The 21,084-nt window shown below is 46.9% G+C and overlaps 1 protein-coding gene across 4 annotated transcripts in view; it reads right to left on the reverse strand.

Annotated features, from left to right (window-relative positions):
- Window positions 1-21,084, reverse strand: part of SEMA5B (semaphorin 5B) — a 750,739-nt gene that overhangs the window by 350,224 nt on the left and 379,431 nt on the right. For all 4 annotated transcript variants that reach the window (XM_063934055.1, XM_063934058.1, XM_063934057.1 and 1 more), the window contains one exon: window positions 10,474-10,519. In XM_063934055.1, coding sequence (XP_063790125.1) covers window positions 10,474-10,519 — 46 coding nt within the window. The remainder of the gene's footprint in view (window positions 1-10,473; window positions 10,520-21,084) is intronic.

Here is a 21,084-nt window from a genome sequence, read left to right on the forward strand (position 1 = left end):
GAACCAGTCCTTGGAGCAGTTCCTCAGGTGTTATGTCTCCAAGTGTCATACTGACTGGGTTGCTCATCTGTCCATGGCGGAGTTTGCCTATAACAACGCGGCTCACTCTGCTACAGGGATCTCTCCCTTCCTTTGTGTGTATGGGCATCATCCTAAGGCCAATTCTTTTGACCCCCTGGATTCCACGCCTGGTGGTTCCTCTGTTGTTTCGGTCCTTAGGGGTATTTGGAGGAAAGTGAAGAAAGCCCTTGTGTCTGTGTCATTAGTGACCAAAAGGGTTTTTGATAAGCGGAGAAGACCCTGCAGCTTCAAATTAGGAGACTTCGTCTGGTTGTCCACCAAGAATTTGAAGTTGAGACAGCCATCTCATAAGTTAGGCCCCCGGTTCATCGGCCCTTATAAGATCACCAGGGTTATCAATCCGGTGGCATTTCAGTTAGATCTGCCCCGTTCATTGGGTATCAATAAAACATTTCATTGTTCCCTTTTAAAACTGGCGGTTAGTAATTCTTCTTCCAGTGGAAGACCTTCTCCTCTTCTGATACGGGGTCAGAGGGAGTTTGTGGTTGAAAGGGTTCTTGACTCCAAGATGGTTCGGGGTCGGCTGTCATTTTTGGTGCACTGGAAGGGGTATGGCCCGGAGGAGCGGTCGTGGGTGCGCAGTTGTGATCTTCATGCCCCCAGACTGATACGCTCTTTCTTCTCGCAGTTCCCCGATAAACCCGGTGGTAGGGGTTCTTTGACCCCTCGTCAGAGGGGGGGCACTGTTAGGATCTCCTGCTGTGTGCTGCCACGTCGCCATGGCAACCGGGAGGCAAGTGTTAGCGAAGTAACCTGAGCGCAGCTGATACTCCGGTCCGGGTTTTTACTGTGTAGTGGTTACAGGCTCTGTGCACGGCAGGGAATCCGGCGCTGGTTTTGTGCTCACAGTCTGTGAGGTCTGAGTGGGGCGTGGACAGCACCTGCTATATAAACCATCCTCTCAGGCTAGGCAAATGCTGCTGAATCTTTGTTTGTTAGTCAGTTCCAGAGAGTTAGCTAGTACTGTGTGACTTTGTATTTACTTGTTGCTTACTGCGAATAGGCCTTGGGATTCGGTACTTCATTCTGCCAATCCGGACCTAGCAGTAAGACTGGAGTCAGTTGTTTGACCTGCTGGGGTTCTTTTGCTATTCTGTGAACCCAGCAGGTTTGCGGCTGTACTCTCAGACCTGCTTGCTTAATCCTCCCTCACTGTGCAGGGCGTCCAGGTGTCAGTTTAGTGGCAGTAAGCTGAACCTGTGCCCTGCAAGTGGGGGTTAGGATTGTGGATACTCTCCTTGTGTCTATATTTCTATCTCTGACCAAGGAGTTTATTCCCACACCCGTTGGTAACCCTTTGGGGGTTTTTCTGTTGCTCTTAGCAACATCATTTCAGGTGCTCCACATGTTAAATCACTACACCTCGCTTCATTGTCCGCTCTATTCCATCTGAGCATTCCTGACACTAGGGAGACACCCAATTCCTGAGCCTTTGGGCTTCTCCGTTCACTTTGTGTTTATTAGTTATTCCATCACCTCCTGTGTATGTTATGTTATACTGTCTGTGAGTTCGTTTGCTTCGCTTCCCTCTCTGTTCATACACCGGTATACTCCTGTTAGCACTGGTGTGCGTAACAGTAGCATTTAGATTGATGATACAGCAACATGATAGCACTTCCCCTGTCAGGACATTCTCCATCAGCAGAGGGAGCGTATGTGCGTAGGGGGCATTCTAGAGCTGCAGAGGGGATGGCAGTTCGGAAAGAGAGGGTGTATCTCTTCATCAGGCAGGGAGGTGTGAGGGGAGGGGCCTGCTGCTTCTAGCTTTTTGCACACCTATGCCAGACGGACAATCAAGCTTGTTATATAATAGATATGAGAAGTAGTACAGAGGATGTCATACAGATTATTTCAAGGCAGCAGATGGGTATTACTGTGGCATTATTAATGGTCAAGGAAATTTCAGGCCTTGTGGAGAAATCCGGAAGGAAAAGTCAGAAAAAGGAACTTTCCCTTGGGGAGGGGGATTATTAAATGAAGAGGCAAGTGTATGAAGTTGTTAGCTTATGTTTAGAAGAAACTAATATATTTAGAGTTAAAGATAACTTAAAAACTGGACATAGCACTTTTATCCACAAAATATATCTAGCAATTGACTACCAACATTTAACATTACACTGATACTATGATCCTTAGATCATAACACCTTCATCTATTTGTCTCTTTATATACAGATGTGTCCTCATACATCTTGCCTCAATACACAACGCAGGAGATGTCTGGTGTGAGTGATCTGACAGGTCCCGTGCAATTTGTTGTGCGTCTTTTTTTTGCTGAAAATGCACCTTATTCGCATCACTATGTGAATAAAACATATAAGCAGACTTAAAATGATATTTGTCTCTATTCTGTGTGCTTCTGCAGCTGTATCTGCATATGAAATGGTACGCTACAGTGATTTATAGGAAAACACTGTAGCGTAGCATTTCGTATGCAGATACAGCCGCAGTCGCACACAGAATATAGGAATGCAGCATATAAATTTAATCAGCATAAGCTGCTTGTGCATCCTATTCACATCGTTTTGTGAATAAGACACTTTTAAATGGAAAAAGTCGCACAAAAAGGCACTCAGCGCTACTAATTCACACCACGAGGTGAGAGGCAGAGAGGTTCCTGCATTAGGAGGAGGTGCAGGCCCCGATATGCCACATGGAGCATTATGGGGTTGCTCCAAGGTAGGTAGCTCTTAGCTTAGACATATTGTAGTAAAGAGCCATTATCATGTGGTTCCTTGCTGGTTAATCTTAGGCCCAGATTGGGGTAAAGTAGGTGTGAGGTGTGGTGCCTCTGGACTGGCTGAGCTGGATGGCTTTAGTGTGGCATACATTTACATTCTATTAACACTTTTCACGTATTAATTTTTTAACACTATTTCATTTTTTTATCACCTTCTCTATAGATTCGGCTTCCTAAATACTAATTTATTAACACTATAGTTTTTTCACTGGTATGCTACGCTGGGCTTTCTGGCTTATGCTGGTGTTTTGGGGTGCCACACCCTGCACCTACATATAGCGCTAGGTACCCCAAATATACAGAGACGCCTTGATACGAAGAGCTCTGAATTCTATTATTATGTGGGATTTATATCTGGTTACTGTTATCATTCAGGGTGCTGGGGGAAACAAAATGCCTTTTTTTTTTTCTTGCTCAGAAATACCCCTCCCTTTCGAGCACCTGAATGATATCACTAAGCTAATTGAGCATCTACCATTATATATACCATGGGAGGGAGGGAGAGTGCTGAGGTTCCTGCAGAACGGATTGACCAAACTGAAGGTCCTCAGAGGCCAAAGTATCAAACTTGTAGAATTTAGCAAACGTGTTTGAACCCGACCAAGTAGCTGCTCGGCACAGTTGTAAAGCCAAGACACCCCGGGAAGCCGCCCAGGAAGAACCCACCGACCTAGTAGAGTGGGTCTGTACTTTAGGAACCGGAAATCCTGCTGATGAATAAGACTGCTGGTTAGTAAGCCTGATCCAGCGAGCAAAAGACTGCTTTGAAGCAGAACACCCAATTCTCTTGGGATCATAGAGAACAAACAGCGAGTCAGATTTTCTGTGACGAGCTGTCCGCTTCACATAGATCTTCAAAGCCCTCACCACATCCAAGGACTTTGAGGTAGCAGAGGTGTCCATAAGCACCGGAACCACAATAGGTTGGTTGATATGAAACGCAGACACCACCTTAGGAAGAAACTGCTGACGAGTTCTGAGTTCAGCTCTATCTTCATGAAAAATCAAATAGGGGCTTTTGTGAGACAACGCTCCCAGTTTCGACACACGCCTTGCAGAAGCTAAGGCCAACAGTGTAACAGTCGTCCACGTAAGAAACTTTACGTCAACCTCCTGTAAAGGCTCAAACCATTCCGATTGTAGAAACTGCAACACCACGTTGAGATCCCAAGGTGCCGTGGGAGGCACAAAGGGCGGTTGGATGTGCAGAACTCCCTTCAAGAACGTCTGAACCTCAGGCAGGGAAGCCAATTGTTTCTGGAAGAAAATGGATAAGGCTGAAATCTGGACTTTCAAGGAGCCCAAACGTAGGCCCACCTCCACACCTGACTGCAGAAAAAGGAGGAAACGGCACAGTTGAAACTCTGTAGGAAATTTCCTGTTTTCACACCAAGAGACGTATTATTTCCAAATACAGTGGTAGTGTTTAGGCGTTACCCCTTTCCTGGCTTGGATCAGGGTTGGAATAACCCCGTCCGGGATCCCCTTCCGGGCTAGAATTTGATGCTCAACCTCCATGCCGTCAAACGTAGACGTGTTAGGTCTTGTTAGACGAACGGACCCTGGTGTAGAAGATCTTGCGAAGAGGCAGAGGCCACGGCTCCTCTAGGAGCATCTCCAGTAGATCCGCATACCAGGCCCTTCTTGGCAAGTCTGGAGCAATGAGAATTGCTTGAACTTTTTCCCTTTTGATTCTTTTGAGAATTCTTGGGATCAATGGAAGAGGTGGAAACACATAAACCATCTGGTAGACTCATGGAGTTACCAAAGCATCCACCACCACTGCTTGTGGGTCCCTCGACCTGGAACAATACCACTTGAGCTTCTTGTTGAAACAAGAGGCCATCATATCGATTTGTGGAGTCCCCCACTGACGTGTCAAGGACTCGAACACCTGCGGGTGAAGTCCCCACTATCCTGGGTGGAGGTCATGTCTGCTGAGGAAGTCCGCTTCCCAATTGTCTACTCCCAGAATGAAGAATGCCGACAGCACCACCTCGTGTCTTTCCACCCATAGGAGAATCCTTGTTACCTCTGACATTGCTGTGCTGCTCTGCTCTTCGTTCCGCCCTGTCGGTTTATGTACGTTACTGCCTTCACATTGTCCAACTGAACTTGAATGGCGCGATCTGAAGAAGATGCGATGTCTGTAGAAGGGCGTTGTATATGGCCTTTAGCTCCAGAACGCTGATCGGAAGGATGGTTTCCTGACTTGACCATTTTCCTTGGAACTGTTCCCCCTGGGTGACTGCTCTCCAATTTCTGAGGCTTGCGTCTGTGGTTACCAGAATCCAATTTTGAATCCCGAACCTCTGACCCTCGGTCAGGTGAGAAGTCTGAAGCCACCACAGAAGAGAAATCCTGGCTTTTGGCGACAGACGTATCCTATGGCGTATGTGAAAATGCGATCTGGACCATTTGTCCAGCAGATCCAGCTGGAAGGGCCTTGCATGAAACCTTCCATACTGCAGAGCCTCGTAAGAGGCTACCATCTTCCCCAGAAGGCGAATGCATAGATGCACCGATATCCGGGTTGGTTTTAGAACATCCCGCACCATTGATTGGATTACCAATGCCTTTTCCAACGGAAGGAATACCTTCTGTACCTCCGTATCCAGTATCATCCCCAGCAACGGAAGCCTCCGTGTTGGTTCCGGGTTGGATTTTGGTAGATTCAGAATCCACCCGTGATCCTGGAGTAGTCGGGTTGAGAGGGCAATGCTGTCTAACAACCTCTCCCTGGATGGTGCTTTTATCAGCAGGTCGTCCAGGTACGGTATTATGTTCACTCCCTGCTTGCGGAGGAGAAACATCATCTCTGCCATTACCTTGGTGAACACCCTCGGTGCCGAGGAGAGGCCAAATGGCAGGGCCTGGAACAGGTAGTGACAGTCCTGCAGTGCAAACCGTAGATAAGCCTGATGAGGCGGCCAAATTGGAATATTAAGCTACGATTCCTTGATGTCCAGAGACACCAGAAATTCCCCCTCCTCCAGACCTGAGATCACCGCTCTCAGAGACTCCATCTTGAACTTGAACACTCTTATGTACGGGTTCAGTGACTTGAGGTTTAAACTGGGTATTACCGAACCGTCCGTTTTCGGTACCACAAACAGGTTGGAGTAATAACCCTTGTTTTGTAGTTGAAATGGAACTGGGACAATGACCTGAGTTTGTACCAGTTTCTGAATTGCTGTCTGCAAAGTCATACCTGCTTCCGGAGAAGCTGGTAAGCCTGATTTGAAGAATCTGTGAGGACGGAGTTCCTGAAACTCCAGTCTGTATCCATGGGCAATAAGGTGTTTGACCCAGGGATCTTGGCATGATGTTGCCCAAACGTGACTGAAATAATGTAACCAGGTTCCCACCTGCCTGTCTTCCAGGCAGTGTGGTCCACCGTCATGCTGAAGGCTTTGAGGAAGCAGATCCGGAGGTCTGTTCCTGAGAACCTGCATCTGCTGGTTTTCTGGGTTTACCTTTATTGCCTTTGAAGGCTGTAGAACCTTTTGGTTTGCCTTTAAACTTCTCTGTCTGAAAGGACTGCAGAGCTGGAGCCGAGTAGGTTTTCCTAGCTGGGGGCACTGCGGAAGGAAGGTATGTAAACTTACCCGCCGTAGGTATGTAGACTTACCCGCCGTATCCAGTTCATCTCCAAAATGGGTCTCGCCTGTGAATGGTAGGCTTTCCACGCCTTTTCTGGAATCTGCATCCGCAGTCCACTAGCGCAGCCACAAGCCCCTGCGTGCTGACACTGCCATGGCAGTGGTGCGTACATTGAGCAAACCAATTTCCTTTATGGCCTCCACCATAAAGTTAGCAGAATCCTGAATATGCTGTAGGAGTAAAATTATCTCCCCCCTGGGCAAGGAATCTAATTCATCAATTAGGTTAACTGACCATTTAGCAATGGCCCTAGTGATCCATGGACAAGCAATAGTGGGTCTCTGGGCCACACGAGCAGCAGTAAATAAAGATTTGAGAGTGGTCTCAATCTTGTCGGTCAGCCGTGTCCTTTAAGGATGCTGCCCCAGGAACAGGTAAGACTATCTTACGTGACAATCTAGATACCAATGCGGCCACAATCGGCGGGTTATCCCATTTCTTTCTATCCTCCAGAAGAAAGGGAAAGGATGTAATTAACCTTTTAGGGATCCGAAATTTTTTTGTCAGGATTAGTTTCTTCAAACAGGGCATTCAATTCCTTTGATGCAGGAAAAGTAGCTGAGGATTTCTTTTTTACATTAAAATAAGATTCCTCCTCCACCTCCACCACCTTGTCAGGAATGTGCAGGACATTTCTGATAGCTTCTATCAGGGCCTGTATTCCTTGTGACAGGACCGCATCCCCCCCCCACTCGCATCCACTTCACCCTCCTCAGTATCAGCCTGCATGAGCTGGACCAAAGTACGCTTTTGTGGGAAAATGGCAATGGTCTGAGACAGTGCCGTAACTAGGCATTTTAGCGCTGTGTGCAAGAAACGACAGTGGCGCCCCCCCCCCCATGTAAGACAGGGGCAGTGTGCGCCGTAGGCGCGCTAAAAATTTAGAGGGGCGTGGCTTCATGGGGAAGGGGCGTGGCCACAAAATAATAGCAATTCATACTACGGTGCACAGTAGTCTACATTATTCAAATTACGCTGCACAGTAGCGCCACTACACCAGGTAGAGCCCCTTTTATACATTACAGCAGACAGCGTCCCCCTTTTGACACATTACAGCAGACAGTCCCCCTTTTTACACATTACAGCAGACAGCGTCCCCGTTTATACACATTACGGCAGACGGTGTCCCCCTTTATACACATTGCGGCAGCCAGGCCCCCTTTTTACACATTACGGGAGCCAGTCCCCCTTTTTACACATTGCGGCAGCCAGGCCCCCTTTTTACACATTACGGCAGACAGTCCCCCTTTTTACACATTGCGGCAGCCAGTCCCCCTTTTTACACATTGCAGCAGCCAGTCCCCCTTTTTACACATTGCGGCAGACAGTCCCCCTTTTTACACAATGCGGCAGCCAGTCCCCCTTTTTACACATTGCGGCAGCCAGTCCCCCTTTTTACACAATGCGGCAGCCAGGACCCCTTTTTACACAATGCGGCAGCCAGGACCCCTTTTTACACATTGCGGCAGCCAGTCCCCCTTTTTACACATTGCGGCAGCCAGGACCCCTTTTTACACATTATGGCAGACGGTGTCCCCCTAAAAGAGAGAGAGAGAGAGAGAGAGAGAGAGAGAGATACTTACCTGACAGGCTCCTCGTGCTGGCAGCTCCCTCGGTGCAGGCAGTGAGATGAGAAGGAAGAGATGATTGGTAGTAAGCGCCGCTGCAGCATCCCCCTCTTCTTCTGTATTGGCTGCCTGGCGCTGCTGTGGATGCTGGGATGAAGGAACCGCATCCCAGCATCCATAGCAGCGCCGGGCAGCCAATACAGAAGGAGAGGGGGATGCTGCAGCGGCGCTTACTACCAATCAAATAGCGCTGCTGCGGCTCCCTGCTCCCCCTCCCTCCTCCTCCTTCTCTCCGCTGCTCGGCGCTTCTGTCTTCCCCTCCACAGCGCGGCGGCGGCGCACACAGCAGAGGCGGCATGTAATGAGTCAATTTGACTCATTAAATGCCGCTGGCCGTTGCGCCCTCAGGGCAACTGCGCTGTGTGCCAAGCCCCCTTGGCACACACGTAGTTACGGCCCTGGTCTGAGACGTTGGTATGGGAACTGAATCTCTATTCATCAGGTCATCCACAGACTGTCTTAATTATTGCGTCTCTTTTTCAGTACGGGCTAATTTAGTAGAAATATTAGATATCATCCCCTTTATGGAATCTAACCATGGGGGTTCTGACCCACTAGCCTGAGAATGTGTACTGTTCTGGGTACACGGTAGCGAGTCCCCGGGGGAGGACAGACACTCTGCTGTACAGGACACACAGTCTCTGGACATGTTAATGCGAAGGGACCCACACACACCCACACACACAGAAGGTGAAACACAGTATAACCTACACAGAGCAAGCAGGGAGACAGAGAAATATGAGTCAGCCACACCGTGCCCCTGTAGCTGAGTAAAAACACAGCTGGGTCGCCACACTAAATCCCTTCAGAGGACTCAGTACACAACAACCTCCTCCCCCTAACTATGACCCTCTGTCTTCTTGAAGGAGCTGCGCGTCCCTGTGATGCCTGCCAGTATGAACTGCAGAGGGAAAATGGCGCTGGTGAGTTGCTGGATCCGCTCATAGTGAAGCCCCGCCCCCATAATGGCTCGTGGCTTCCCGGTCTTTTTTATACTGCCCTGAGGTTTAGAGTGCTTAATCCGAGGGTTAAAACCCTCTGTAAGATGGATGGCCAGTGTTGGTATCATTGGTGGCTCAACGCACACCTCACAGCGGGATACACGCAGCTGCATGTCATCCTGAGCACCCAGAGCGCAGCCTGCATGTCAGCGCTGCGCTCCACCCCTCATGCCGCCATTTCCGCCGGCGACCCACTAACCGGGACGCCAGTGCTGTACTCACCACTCTTCCATATCCGGCTCTGTTAGGGGTGGCAGCGTGCTGCGGAAGGGTACGCTCGCCGTGGTGGGGCTTGCGAATGACTCCCTTAGGAGCTCAGTGTCCTGTCAGCGGAGAAACGGGACCATTAACTCTTTAGGAAGTTAGGCCGTTCTCCCCCCTAAGTCCCACGAAGCAGGCATGCTGGTGCCACCCAGCAGTGCCTGTAAAACAACAAACCGAAAATAAATGTAGAAAACACTTCAGGAGCTTCCCTAAGCGTGACCGACTCCTCCGGGCACATTTTCTAAACTGAGTCTGGTAGGAGGGGCATAGAGAGAGTAGCCAGTGCACACTATTGATTTCTTAAAGTGCCCAGGGCTCCTAGTGGACCCGTCTATACCCCATGGTACTAATGTGGACCCCAGTATCCTCTACGGACTACGAGAAAAGGATTTACCGTTAGGTAATTAAAAACCTATTTTTTCAAACTCTGAAATGGAGGCAAATGTGAAGCAACTCTCAGAATGTCAATAAATATTCATGGACCCCAGTATCCTCTAAAACGTAAGAGAAATATGTGTAAAAGCTCTGGAAAGTTTGGCTCTCTAGAGCTTGAAACACACTGCTCACGGAATTTTATAGGAACTGCTGTTCGCAGATATTTCTGATATTTGCTGCAGACTGTTTTTAAAACTTATGATGGCGAGCCATATGTATTGCGGGAAACCTCCGAAAACAGCAGTTTTTGGAGGTTTCAACACATTTTTTTCTCATTGATACATCCCACTCAGAGAGAGAGAAAGAAATAGAGAGCTTATCATGGCAGAGGTCTTTCACAAGTTATACAGTGTTTTCGTTTTTCGATTTCATTACTAGTCTATGACTCTGCAAAACAACAAATCTAGATAGACTGTACTAAAGTTTGAAACCTGTGACTCTGTAGCAACAGTAGAAATCCCAGTATACGGCTAGCTGACACCAATGATGAACACTCACAGGTCTCTGATCATGAACAACAGGGAACCATTGGTTTAAGTCTATGCAAACAAATGTGTAATCCTAGGAATTTAGCTGAACCAAAACGTCTCCTACTGCTTCTGGACACAGAGAAAGTACACCTCAACGAGAATATGTAGATTACATAGGAAAACTGCACGTACCTGGATGAGAGACACATTAAACAGACTGAGCCTGAAGAGGTAATTCCTGAAATGAAGACAGGACAAAAGCATTATGCGTAATAGTGTCACAATGATGATGATGATGATGATAGTAATAATAATAATAATAAATACATTGTACCAATAATATAACAGTTTCTCATTATATTCAATAAAAAGATGTTGCCTCACTACTGTATCTTGAGGGTGGAATTAAGTGTGGTACTTTTTCTAATAGTATTTGATGATTTTGTTTTATGTCCCTTGTCAAGACATTTAAATAAAAAAGTATATACAGTAGTCTGGGCAGCGGAGAACTTCTCTATAGATATACGCATGCGTGAGAAGTCCAGATGGATGTGCAGTGGAGGAATATTACCATTGGCAGGACTTTTAGTGAGAAAAGCAAAAAACATCCCAAATGCCTGTTTTCCACAACAAAAGGGATTTTCAATGAGATGTGTAACACCACCTATATATCCTTAAATAGGGATGAAGAAGAAAGTACTTACCTTCCCATCTCACTCTTCAATAATAGCTTTATACCCCTTTTATAGTACAGTATTTTATGTAAAGCATTTACAGAAACACCCACCAACATGACCCAATCCACTCAATATAAACACTATGGGGGTCATTCAGATCTGATCGCTGGGCTGCTAATTTTGCTGTCCTGCGTTCAGATAGTCGCTGCCTACAGGGGGAGTGTATATTCGCTGTGTAAGTGTGCGATGCTATGTGTACGCTGAGCTGCTAAAATTCACTTTGTGTAGTCTCTGCGTAGCCCAGGACTTACTACTCCAGTGCGATCACATCAGGCTGATCGGGGCGGAGCTGACGTCAGACACACTCCCTGAAAACGCTTGGGCATGCCTGCGTTTTTCCGGACACTCCCTATAAACGGTCAGTTGCCACCCACAAACGGCCTCCTCCTGTCAATCACCTTGCGAACGCCCATGCGAATTTAATTTTTGCACCATCCCATCGCTGGCCGGCGATGCTCATTGTTGTTGTCCCACACAAGTGCGCATTGCGGTGCATGCGTATATAGTGCCTGATCGCCCATAGTATGAAAACGCACAGCAGCGATCAGATCTGAATGATCCCCTTTGTTCCCAAACTTCCCATCGCTATTGCAGATACCTGAGCAGAATTAAATAATGAATGAGCTGTTTTTAATATCAATAATTTTAGCACAGTAAAGACTAATTAAGAATCTCGGGAACGCAAACCATAAATTGGACGGAAGAGATTCTGCTGAGTGGTGTTTACTGATAGAGCAGAATTTATTGCAGTGAACAGTATGCTATGGTACAGATATTTTTCCTAATAAACCTATTTGGATCTAAATTAATCATACCGTAACCCAGATATTTTACTTACTCCTTAAACTGAAGCTGGGTACCCACTAGACGACTTTTTAAATGAATTTCCGTCCATCCGCCGACGCCAATATTGCACTGGGTACACATCGTTTAGTGTGTACCCAGCTTTAGTGCATCATTCACTGTAATTAATCTGTAAGAGATGGATAGAAACACAATGGGGTAAATTTACTAACATGGGAGTTCTATTTAAGATGGGATGCTGCTCATAGCAACCAATCAGATTCTACTTCTCATTTATCTAGCACATTCTAGAATATGATACCTGGAATCTGATTGGTTGCTATGGGCAACATCCCATCTTAAATAGAACTCCCATCTTAGTAAATTTACCCCATTGTATTCTAATGAGTATTGTTAAATAAAGGGTACATGATGGTACCTCCACCTGTGAAGAATAAACATATGCTGCACTTACAGGAGGGGGAACACATGGTAAATGAACCTTAAAACAGAGATCACTACATAATAATGAAGACTGCTGTCCTGAATGAGAACTGAACGTGGGGGTACAATTATGATCTGCTGAGTACTTATAAATCTAGTACATGCATTTCGAGTGAAAGCACCAATTAGTTTTGTATGTAATCATTTTGGTTTTTGGGAATTGGTGGTACCCTAATTTTCATCTGGCAGCATCTACAGTAAGATGTTATGCAGGGGTGTAGTATGGTATGCCGGCGGCCAGCATACCGGCGCCGGGATACCGACCGCCGGCATATCGACAGCTGGGCAAGTTCAAATGAGCCCCTTGCGGGCTCACTGCGCTCGCCACGCTGCAGGTCTCCCTCCAGGGAGATCGTGGACCCCCAAGAGGGAGAATAGTTGTCGGTATGATGGGTTTCGGGATTTCGGTGTCGGTATACTGAGCGCCGGGATCCCAACAGCCGGCATACTGAATACCACCCTTATGCAGGGCTTGACAAATTTTTCTAAAATCTAGAAGCCAGTATGAAAGTGTAGGAGCCAGACCACCATCGCCCCCCCCCCTCCAAAAAAAAAAGAAACCCACCTCCACCCCACAGCCACATTATTGAGCAACTTACCCCCACCCTTCCAGGAAAACCAACCCCCAGAGGCACATAACCCACAAGCAAACCAGTCCTCCGCAGCCACACAGCTGTGCAGCTACCCACCGGACAAATAAAACAACCTTCGCGGCCTAATTAATGAGCAGCTACCCCATGGCAAACAATCTCGTCCACCCTGTGTCCACATCACTACCCCCTCCGAAGCCGCAATCCCTGGTCACACATAGACCCTCTTATCGGAGAGATCTATGCAGCTGGAGTTTGGAGACTCAAGACAGCGCAGGCTGAGATAGACATGCACAACAGTATGCGCAGGTTGGGACAGATAGGCACAGCAGTCAGCGCAGGCAGGGATGGACATGCAGCACATGCATACATCCACTCAGGGGAAGGGGGGTTCCAAGAACCTAGAAACCCCCTTGGCCACCAATCCATCGGCGTTGCTAACCGTTTTTTTTTTTTTATACAATAAGGAGGAGCTCAGGCAGGCTGCACCTGTAACGTGGCTACAGCAGCTCCCTCCTTACACTAACAGTGAGAGAAGCTGGCTGCCTGTAGGGGGAGCTGCAGCGACAGTGTGAAGCTCCTCTCAGGCAGTAGGCGGGGTATTGAGACAGGGCCTGGTAAGGGCAAGCAGTTGCTGTGTCTGGTACTCTCACTGACTCCAAATGCTTGTCACATACTGTATGTCAGGGTTGTAGAAGAATATGAAGGAAAAAAACAGCGCTCAATTCTATTTAACATATATTTAAATGCACATGTGAGCCACACAGTGTTCTAAAATTCATATAACACTTTTAATACTAATAAACAGATACTAAAATCACATAGTTACCAACGTATCAATCACAGGTAAGAATAGATATATAACCATCATAGGTGGTGCAATACATATGTCCTTGTAGCCCCTTCTGTGGACTATTTATATGGGCGCAATATAAAAGTACTGTACAGGATTGGTGCCAGGCCTGGATAAATAACTAGGTCGAATGATAGCAAATGTCCAAAAACGTGGTTACAGTTACCTCTCCCGAGGTATTTGCCAGGGTAAGTTCCAGTTAGTGTTGATCCGAATGGATAGCAGCGGAATTCAGCGCAAATGAGGAGTCCCTTTAACCAGCAATACTTGGACCGTGCACAATGAAGAATCCACGTGATGTATTGTCCAGATGAATGATTGAAGCACACTTGTTGCCCACTGGCCACAGGGGAGGAGGGGAACTGACGCGTTTCACTGTCTACAAGCATCTTTTTTAAAGGACTGAGGTTGTAGAAGAGGCTGTAATAAAGGGGGTAATTCAGATCTGATCGCTACTGTGCGTTTTTGCACAGTGGGTGATCAGATCCAAACTGCGCATGCATATGCACCGCAATGCGCAGGTGTGTCAGACAGCTACAATGGGCATTGCCGGTCAGCAACATGATGGTGCGAAGGATCCATTCACATGGGCGTTCGCAAGGTGATTGACAGGAAGAGGCCGTTTGTGCGTGGCAACTGACCGTTTTCAGGGAGTGTCCGGAAAAACGCAGGCAGGCTCAGGCGTTTTCAGGGAGGGTGTCTGACGTCAGCTCCAGCCCCGATAGCAGAATTCAATCGCACTGGAAGAGTAAGTCCTGAGCTGCGCAGAGACTGCACAAACTGATTTTGAGCAGCTCTGCTACACATGTGATCGCACACTTGCACAGCAAAAATACACTCCCCCTGTAGGCGGCGACTATCTGATCGCAGGACAGCAAAAAACAGCCCAGCGATCAGATCTGAATTAGGCCCAAAGTATGCTGGCTGGGAGAGGTACATGCTGTCCATATTACTGCAGCAGATTGTGTGAGTAGCATGTGGATGGGTGGGGGGTTATACTTTTAAATGGTGTGTGTGCATGTATAGTGTGTGTGTGTGTGCGTGCATGTGTGTATGTATGCGGTGTGCATGTATAGTGTGTGTGCGTATGTATGCTGTGTGCATGTATAGTGTGTGTGTGTGTGTGTGTGTGTATACTTTGTATATATGCTGCTGTATGTACGTATGTATGACTCCTCTGACATACAAAATGATACTCAGGTGCCATCTGTAAATAATTGTAATGATGCAAAGTCACAGCATATCAACTTCAAGGGCCCGTAGCCCCGACATGTCGGTATGCTGTGACTTTGCATCATTATAATTTTATTATAAAATCTGAGTGCCCATGCCTTTTTTACCGGGATTATTTACTCTCCCTGTGTAAAATACTTGTTATAGGTATTACTGTACATACAATCCCACAGAGGTCATTTCTAAAACTACCCTCCCCCATCACACTCACACTCTTTCTTTCTGCGCCTGTTAACTGGCGGGCTGATCATTCATAACGATGGAGCATTTAACGTGATGTATAATAAAGCAGAACAAGCCCCACGGGATGATGAATATTTTACAGAGCAATTTGAAGACTCTGATCTCCAGCATCCGGTTTCCTCACAACGTGTTGTCTTTAATCAAACTCTTTACATGACTGACTCTGATCTCCTGATAAAACATCCCAGGATCCCAACATCCCAGAGAGCAAATACGCTCAACTCAGTACTTAATCATTTTATCGATTTCATGTCAGAGTACACAGAAAATACACAGTATACAGTTTGAGGATGCAGTAACAGGGATACAGTCATTAGGTCGACCACACTTAGGTCGACAGGCACTAGGTCGACAACTATTGGTCGACATGCATTAGGTTGACATGGTCACTAGGTCAACATGGAAAAAGGTCGACATGAGTTTTCACATTTTCTTTATTTTTTTACTTTTTCATACTTTACGATCCACATGGATTACGATTGGGAACAGTAACCTGTGACGAGCGCAACGAATAGTAATCTGTGCCGAGTGCACCATGTCCCCTCGCAAGGCGAGGGGACAGGGTGCACTAATTGGGGTTCCCCGTCACTTTACGAAGAAAACGACACCCAAAAAAGTTTTTAAAAAAAACATGTCGACCTTTTTCCATGTCGACACAATGACCATGTCGACCTAATGCATGTCGACCAATAGTGATCGACCTAATGACTGTCAACCTAAGTGTGGTCGACCTAATGACCCATACCCCAGTAACAGGCTGTATATAAAACACACCAAATACACAGTACAAAGTGTGAGAATACAGGTAAAGAATAGTGTGAGGATACAGCAGCAGGCTGCATGTTAGCGGGGAGAGGGGGGGCAGAACACAGCATGTGGGGCGGACTTGCCCTGTGCTGGACATCCCACCGCATGCTAGTGTAAAGGGTATTAGTTATGCATTTTTTTGCACAACTACAACCCATGCTAAGTTAGGCCCATAGTGTTAGTGAGGATACAGGTAAAGACTGTACAACACACATCACTTACACAGTACAAGGTGTGAGGATACAGTAGCAGGCTGTATAGAACACACATCATGTACACAGTGAGAGGATACAGTAACACAGGCTGCATATAACACACATAATATACAGAGTACACAGTACAAGGTGTGAGGATACAGTAGCAGGCTGTATAGAACACGCATCATGTACTCAGTGAGAGGATACAGTAACACAGGCTGCATATAACACACATAATATACAGAGTACACAGTACAAGGTGTGAGGATACAGTAGCAGGCTGTATAGAACACACATCATGTACTCAGTGAGAGGATACAGTAACACAGGCTGCATATAACACACATAATATACAGAGTACACAGTACAAGGTGTGAGGATACAGTAGCAGGCTGTATAGAACACGCATCATGTACTCAGTGAGAGGATACAGTAACACAGGCTGCATATAACACACATAATATACAGAGTACACAGTACAAGGTGTGAGGATACAGTAGCAGGCTGTATAGAACACACATCATGTACACAGTGAGAGGATACAGTAACACAGGCTGCATATAACACACATAATATACAGAGTACACAGTACAAGGTGTGAGGATACAGTAGCAGGCTGTATAGAACACACATCATGTACACAGTGAGAGGATACAGTAACACAGGCTGCATATAACACACATAATATACAGAGTACACAGTACAAGGTGTGAGGATACAGTAGCAGGCTGTATAGAACACGCATCATGTACTCAGTGAGAGGATACAGTAACACAGGCTGCATATAACACACATAATATACAGAGTACACAGTACAAGGTGTGAGGATACAGTAGCAGGCTGTATAGAACACGCATCATGTACACAGTGAGGGGATACAGTAACACAGGCTGCATATAACACACATAATATACAGAGTACACAGTACAAGGTGTGAGGATACAGTAGCAGGCTGTATAGAACACACATCGTGTACACAGTGAGAGGATACAGTAACACAGGCTGCATATAACACACATAATATACAGAGTACACAGTACAAGGTGTGAGGATACAGTAGCAGGCTGTATAGAACACACATCATGTACTCAGTGAGAGGATACAGTAACACAGGCTGCATATAACACACATAATATACAGAGTACACAGTACAAGGTGTGAGGATACAGTAGCAGGCTGTATAGAACACACATCATGTACACAGTGAGGGGATAAAGTAACACAGGCTGCATATAACACACATAATATACAGAGTACACAGTACAAGGTGTGAAGATACAGTAGCAGTGTTATGATTCCAGCACTCCTGACCGGAGGAGATTTTATAACAAGGACCAGAGCGCTGGAATGGAATGCAGGTAACGGGAGCAGGGAAGACTAGTTGCCCCTGGCGCCCTAACTCTATTGTCTCACCCGTGCTATCGGAAATCCCCTGCGAGACTATGGTTTCTTGAGCCCCTGGCAGCCACGTTTGAAGGGCGGATTATGTCTGCCCAACTCCGGTGCCCCCCGGTCTTAGTGAGAGACAAAGGGAAATCCGAGGCAGGATGATAACAAGAGGACCTCTGACTGACAACAGGCCAGGGGAAACAAGCTAACTAACAAAAACAGAAGTATGTGCGGAAACCCGCCAGGGAAAAGGACAACCAAAATCCACTTGTCCAATACTCCTACCCAGCACCGCCGGATACCAGAGTGGACCTGTGGAAACGGAACCCTCCGCAGAATGCTCCAAAACACAAATAATAAATAATAAAGCGGACAAGCCGCAACACACGGCAAGGCCGCGACTCACGAACACCACTGGATGTTATATGGTGATTAGTCAGGACTCCAGGAATAAGATGACAAACGTCCGAGTTCAGGACTTCCGAATACTGGAATGACCGGATACAGCAAGACTGGAACACACTCTCAGCAAACAGAAACAGCATGCAGGAAGCTATTACCGGCGTCTGTGAGAAGCCCTGGGAGTGTATTTAACAAGGAGTCCTCCAATCAGCTGCCAAAAGGCTGATTAGAATAAATGCCGTGCAGCTGCCTTGCTGCACGGCCAGAGAGCAGGAGAATACATTAACTCTTAAAACCTAGCAACGGGGAACACGGTCCGCCAGTGGCGTCCCCGTTGCTAGGGTCCGTGCGGCTCAGCGCGCCCGGCGTCCAGCGTTGCCAGGGAGCCGGCGGCTGTCTGCGTACGGCGTCCCTGGTTGCTAGGCGCCGGGCCGCACCGACGAGCGGACCCCGGCGCCTAACAGTATCCCCCCCTTGAGGAGGGGTCAAGGAACCCCTAAAGCCAGGCTTCCAAGGAAACTCCCGAAAAAATGCCCTCTTGAGCCTTGGGGCATGAAGATCCTTATCCAGGACCCAGGACCTTTCCTCTGGACCATAACCTTTCCAGTGAACCAGAAAATAAAGCCGGCCCCTGGACAACTTGGAATCGAGAACCTTCTCCACCAGGAACTCCTGTTGTCCCTGTACATCCACTGGAGATCTTCCCTGAGAGATCTTCCGAGGAAATTTATTGGAAGAAATGTATGGCTTCAACAGGGAGCAATGAAACGTATTACCAATCCGAAGAGATTTTGGTAAACGTAACCGGAAAGCAACTGGGTTAACTTTTTTAATGATATGAAATGGTCCAATAAATTTGGGTCCCAACCTAGCTGAAGATTGTCGAAGTCTAATGTTACGAGTCGACAACCATACCCTATCTCCCACCTTAAAATTGCAAGGACGTCGGAGCCGGTCAGAAAATTTTTTCTCACGAAAGGCCGCTTTTCTGAGAGCAAGGTGCACTTTTTTCCAAATGGCTCTGAGATGGGAGGTTAAGGTTAGCGAGGAAACTGAGGAATGTTGAAAAAAAGAATTAGCTCTGGGGTGAAAACCAAAAACTGAAAAGAATGGGGACACGTTGGTGGAGGAATGACAAGAATTATTGTAAGCAAACTCCGCTAATGGAAGAAACTCGGACCAATCATTCTGGAGTTTGGCTGAGTACAAACGCAAATACTGTTTCAATGATTGGTTAACTCGCTCGGTTTGCCCGTTGGACTGTGGGTGGTAACCAGATGTTAATGACAATCTCATCTTTAATGAAGCACAAAAACACTTCCAGAATTGTGCAACGAATTGTGGACCCCGATCAGAAACAATATCAGTGGGCAACCCATGAAGTCTGAAAATATGGCGGAGAAACAACACTGCCAATCCTTGGGCAGATGGCAGTCGGGGAAGGGCAATGAAATGAGCCATCTTGCTAAAACGATCTACTACCACCCAAATGACTCTGCATCCAGCTGAAAGGGGAAGGTCCACCACAAAATCCATGGAAATATGAGACCATGGCCTGAGAGGGACATTCAAAGGCATAAGTTGCCCGATAGGCAAGGAACGGGGAACCTTATGCTGTGCACAAACCTGACATGAAGAAACAAACTCCTTAACGTCTTTAGAAAGACCAGGCCACCATACTGAGCGGGAGACTAACTCCAATGTCTTGGAGATCCCTGGATGCCCGGAAACTTTGTTATCATGGAACTCAGTCAAAACATTAGCTCTCAGGAACTCAGGGACGTAAAGACGACCAGCAGGAGAATTTCCAGGAGCTTGGTGTTGAAGCTGTTTTAACTGGGTAAATAAATCTTGTGTGAGGCCTGCCCAAATGACTGAAGATGGAAGTATGGGAGTAACAGGACTGTTATCATGAACCGGAAGAAAACTGCGTGACAGAGCATCTGCCTTGGTATTCTTGGAACCTGGCCTGAAAGTTATAATAAACTTGAAACGAGTAAAGAACAAAGCCCAACGAGCCTGCCGGGCATTCAGCCGCTTAGCTGATTCGATGTATTGCAGATTCTTATGGTCAGTCAATACTGAAATGGTATGTGTTGCTCCCTCCAGCCAATGCCTCCACTCCTCGAAAGTCCATTTTATTGCCAGTAGTTCCCGGTTACCAACGTCATAGTTGGATTCAGCGGAGGAGAATTTCCTAGACATAAAGGCACAAGGATGTAGTTCCTGAGACTCTGGATCCTTTTGAGATAGTATAGCCCCTACTCCAACCTCCGAGGCATCAACCTCCACCACGAAGGGCAATCCTGGATTGGTATGTCTAAGGACTGGAGCCGAGACAAAAGCTTGTTTCAAGGCCCGAAAGGACAACTCCGCTTCACGCGACCAGTTGGTAGGATCCGCTCCTTTCTTTGTCAGGGCCACAATGGGAGCAACCAGGTCGGAGAAGGAATGAATGAACCTCCTGTAATAATTCGCAAACCCTAAAAAGCGCTGAATTGCTTTTAAATTGGTGGGTTGCGCCCAACTAAGGATGGCCTGAAGCTTCTTTGGTTCCATGAAAAATCCCCGAGGGGAAATAATGTATCCTAAAAAAGATACCTCCGTGACATGAAACTCGCATTTCTCCAGTTTGGCATATAGATGATTCTCACGTAACTTTTGAAGAACCTGACGCACCTGGGTAACATGTTGTTCAATAGAGTCAGAATAAATCAGGATGTCGTCTAAGTAAACGACCACGAATTTCCCTAGGAAGTCACGGAGCACATCGTTAATGAGGTCCTGGAAAACTGCTGGAGCGTTAGACAAGCCGAACGGCATCACTAGGTACTCGTAGTGACCCGACTGAGTACTGAAGGCTGTCTTCCACTCATCTCCGGACCTGATTCGGATGAGGTTATACGCTCCTCTTAGATCGATTTTGGAGAAAATCACAGCCGAACGCAGCTGATCAAAGAGGACAGAAATCAGCGGCAGAGGATAAGTATTTTTAACTGAGATTTTATTTAAGGCTCTATAGTCAATGCAAGGTCTGAGTGAGCCATCCTTTTTCTCCACAAAGA

This window comes from Pseudophryne corroboree, chromosome 7 (assembly GCF_028390025.1).
Source record: "Pseudophryne corroboree isolate aPseCor3 chromosome 7, aPseCor3.hap2, whole genome shotgun sequence".
In the NCBI taxonomy this organism is placed as follows: domain Eukaryota; kingdom Metazoa; phylum Chordata; class Amphibia; order Anura; family Myobatrachidae; genus Pseudophryne; species Pseudophryne corroboree.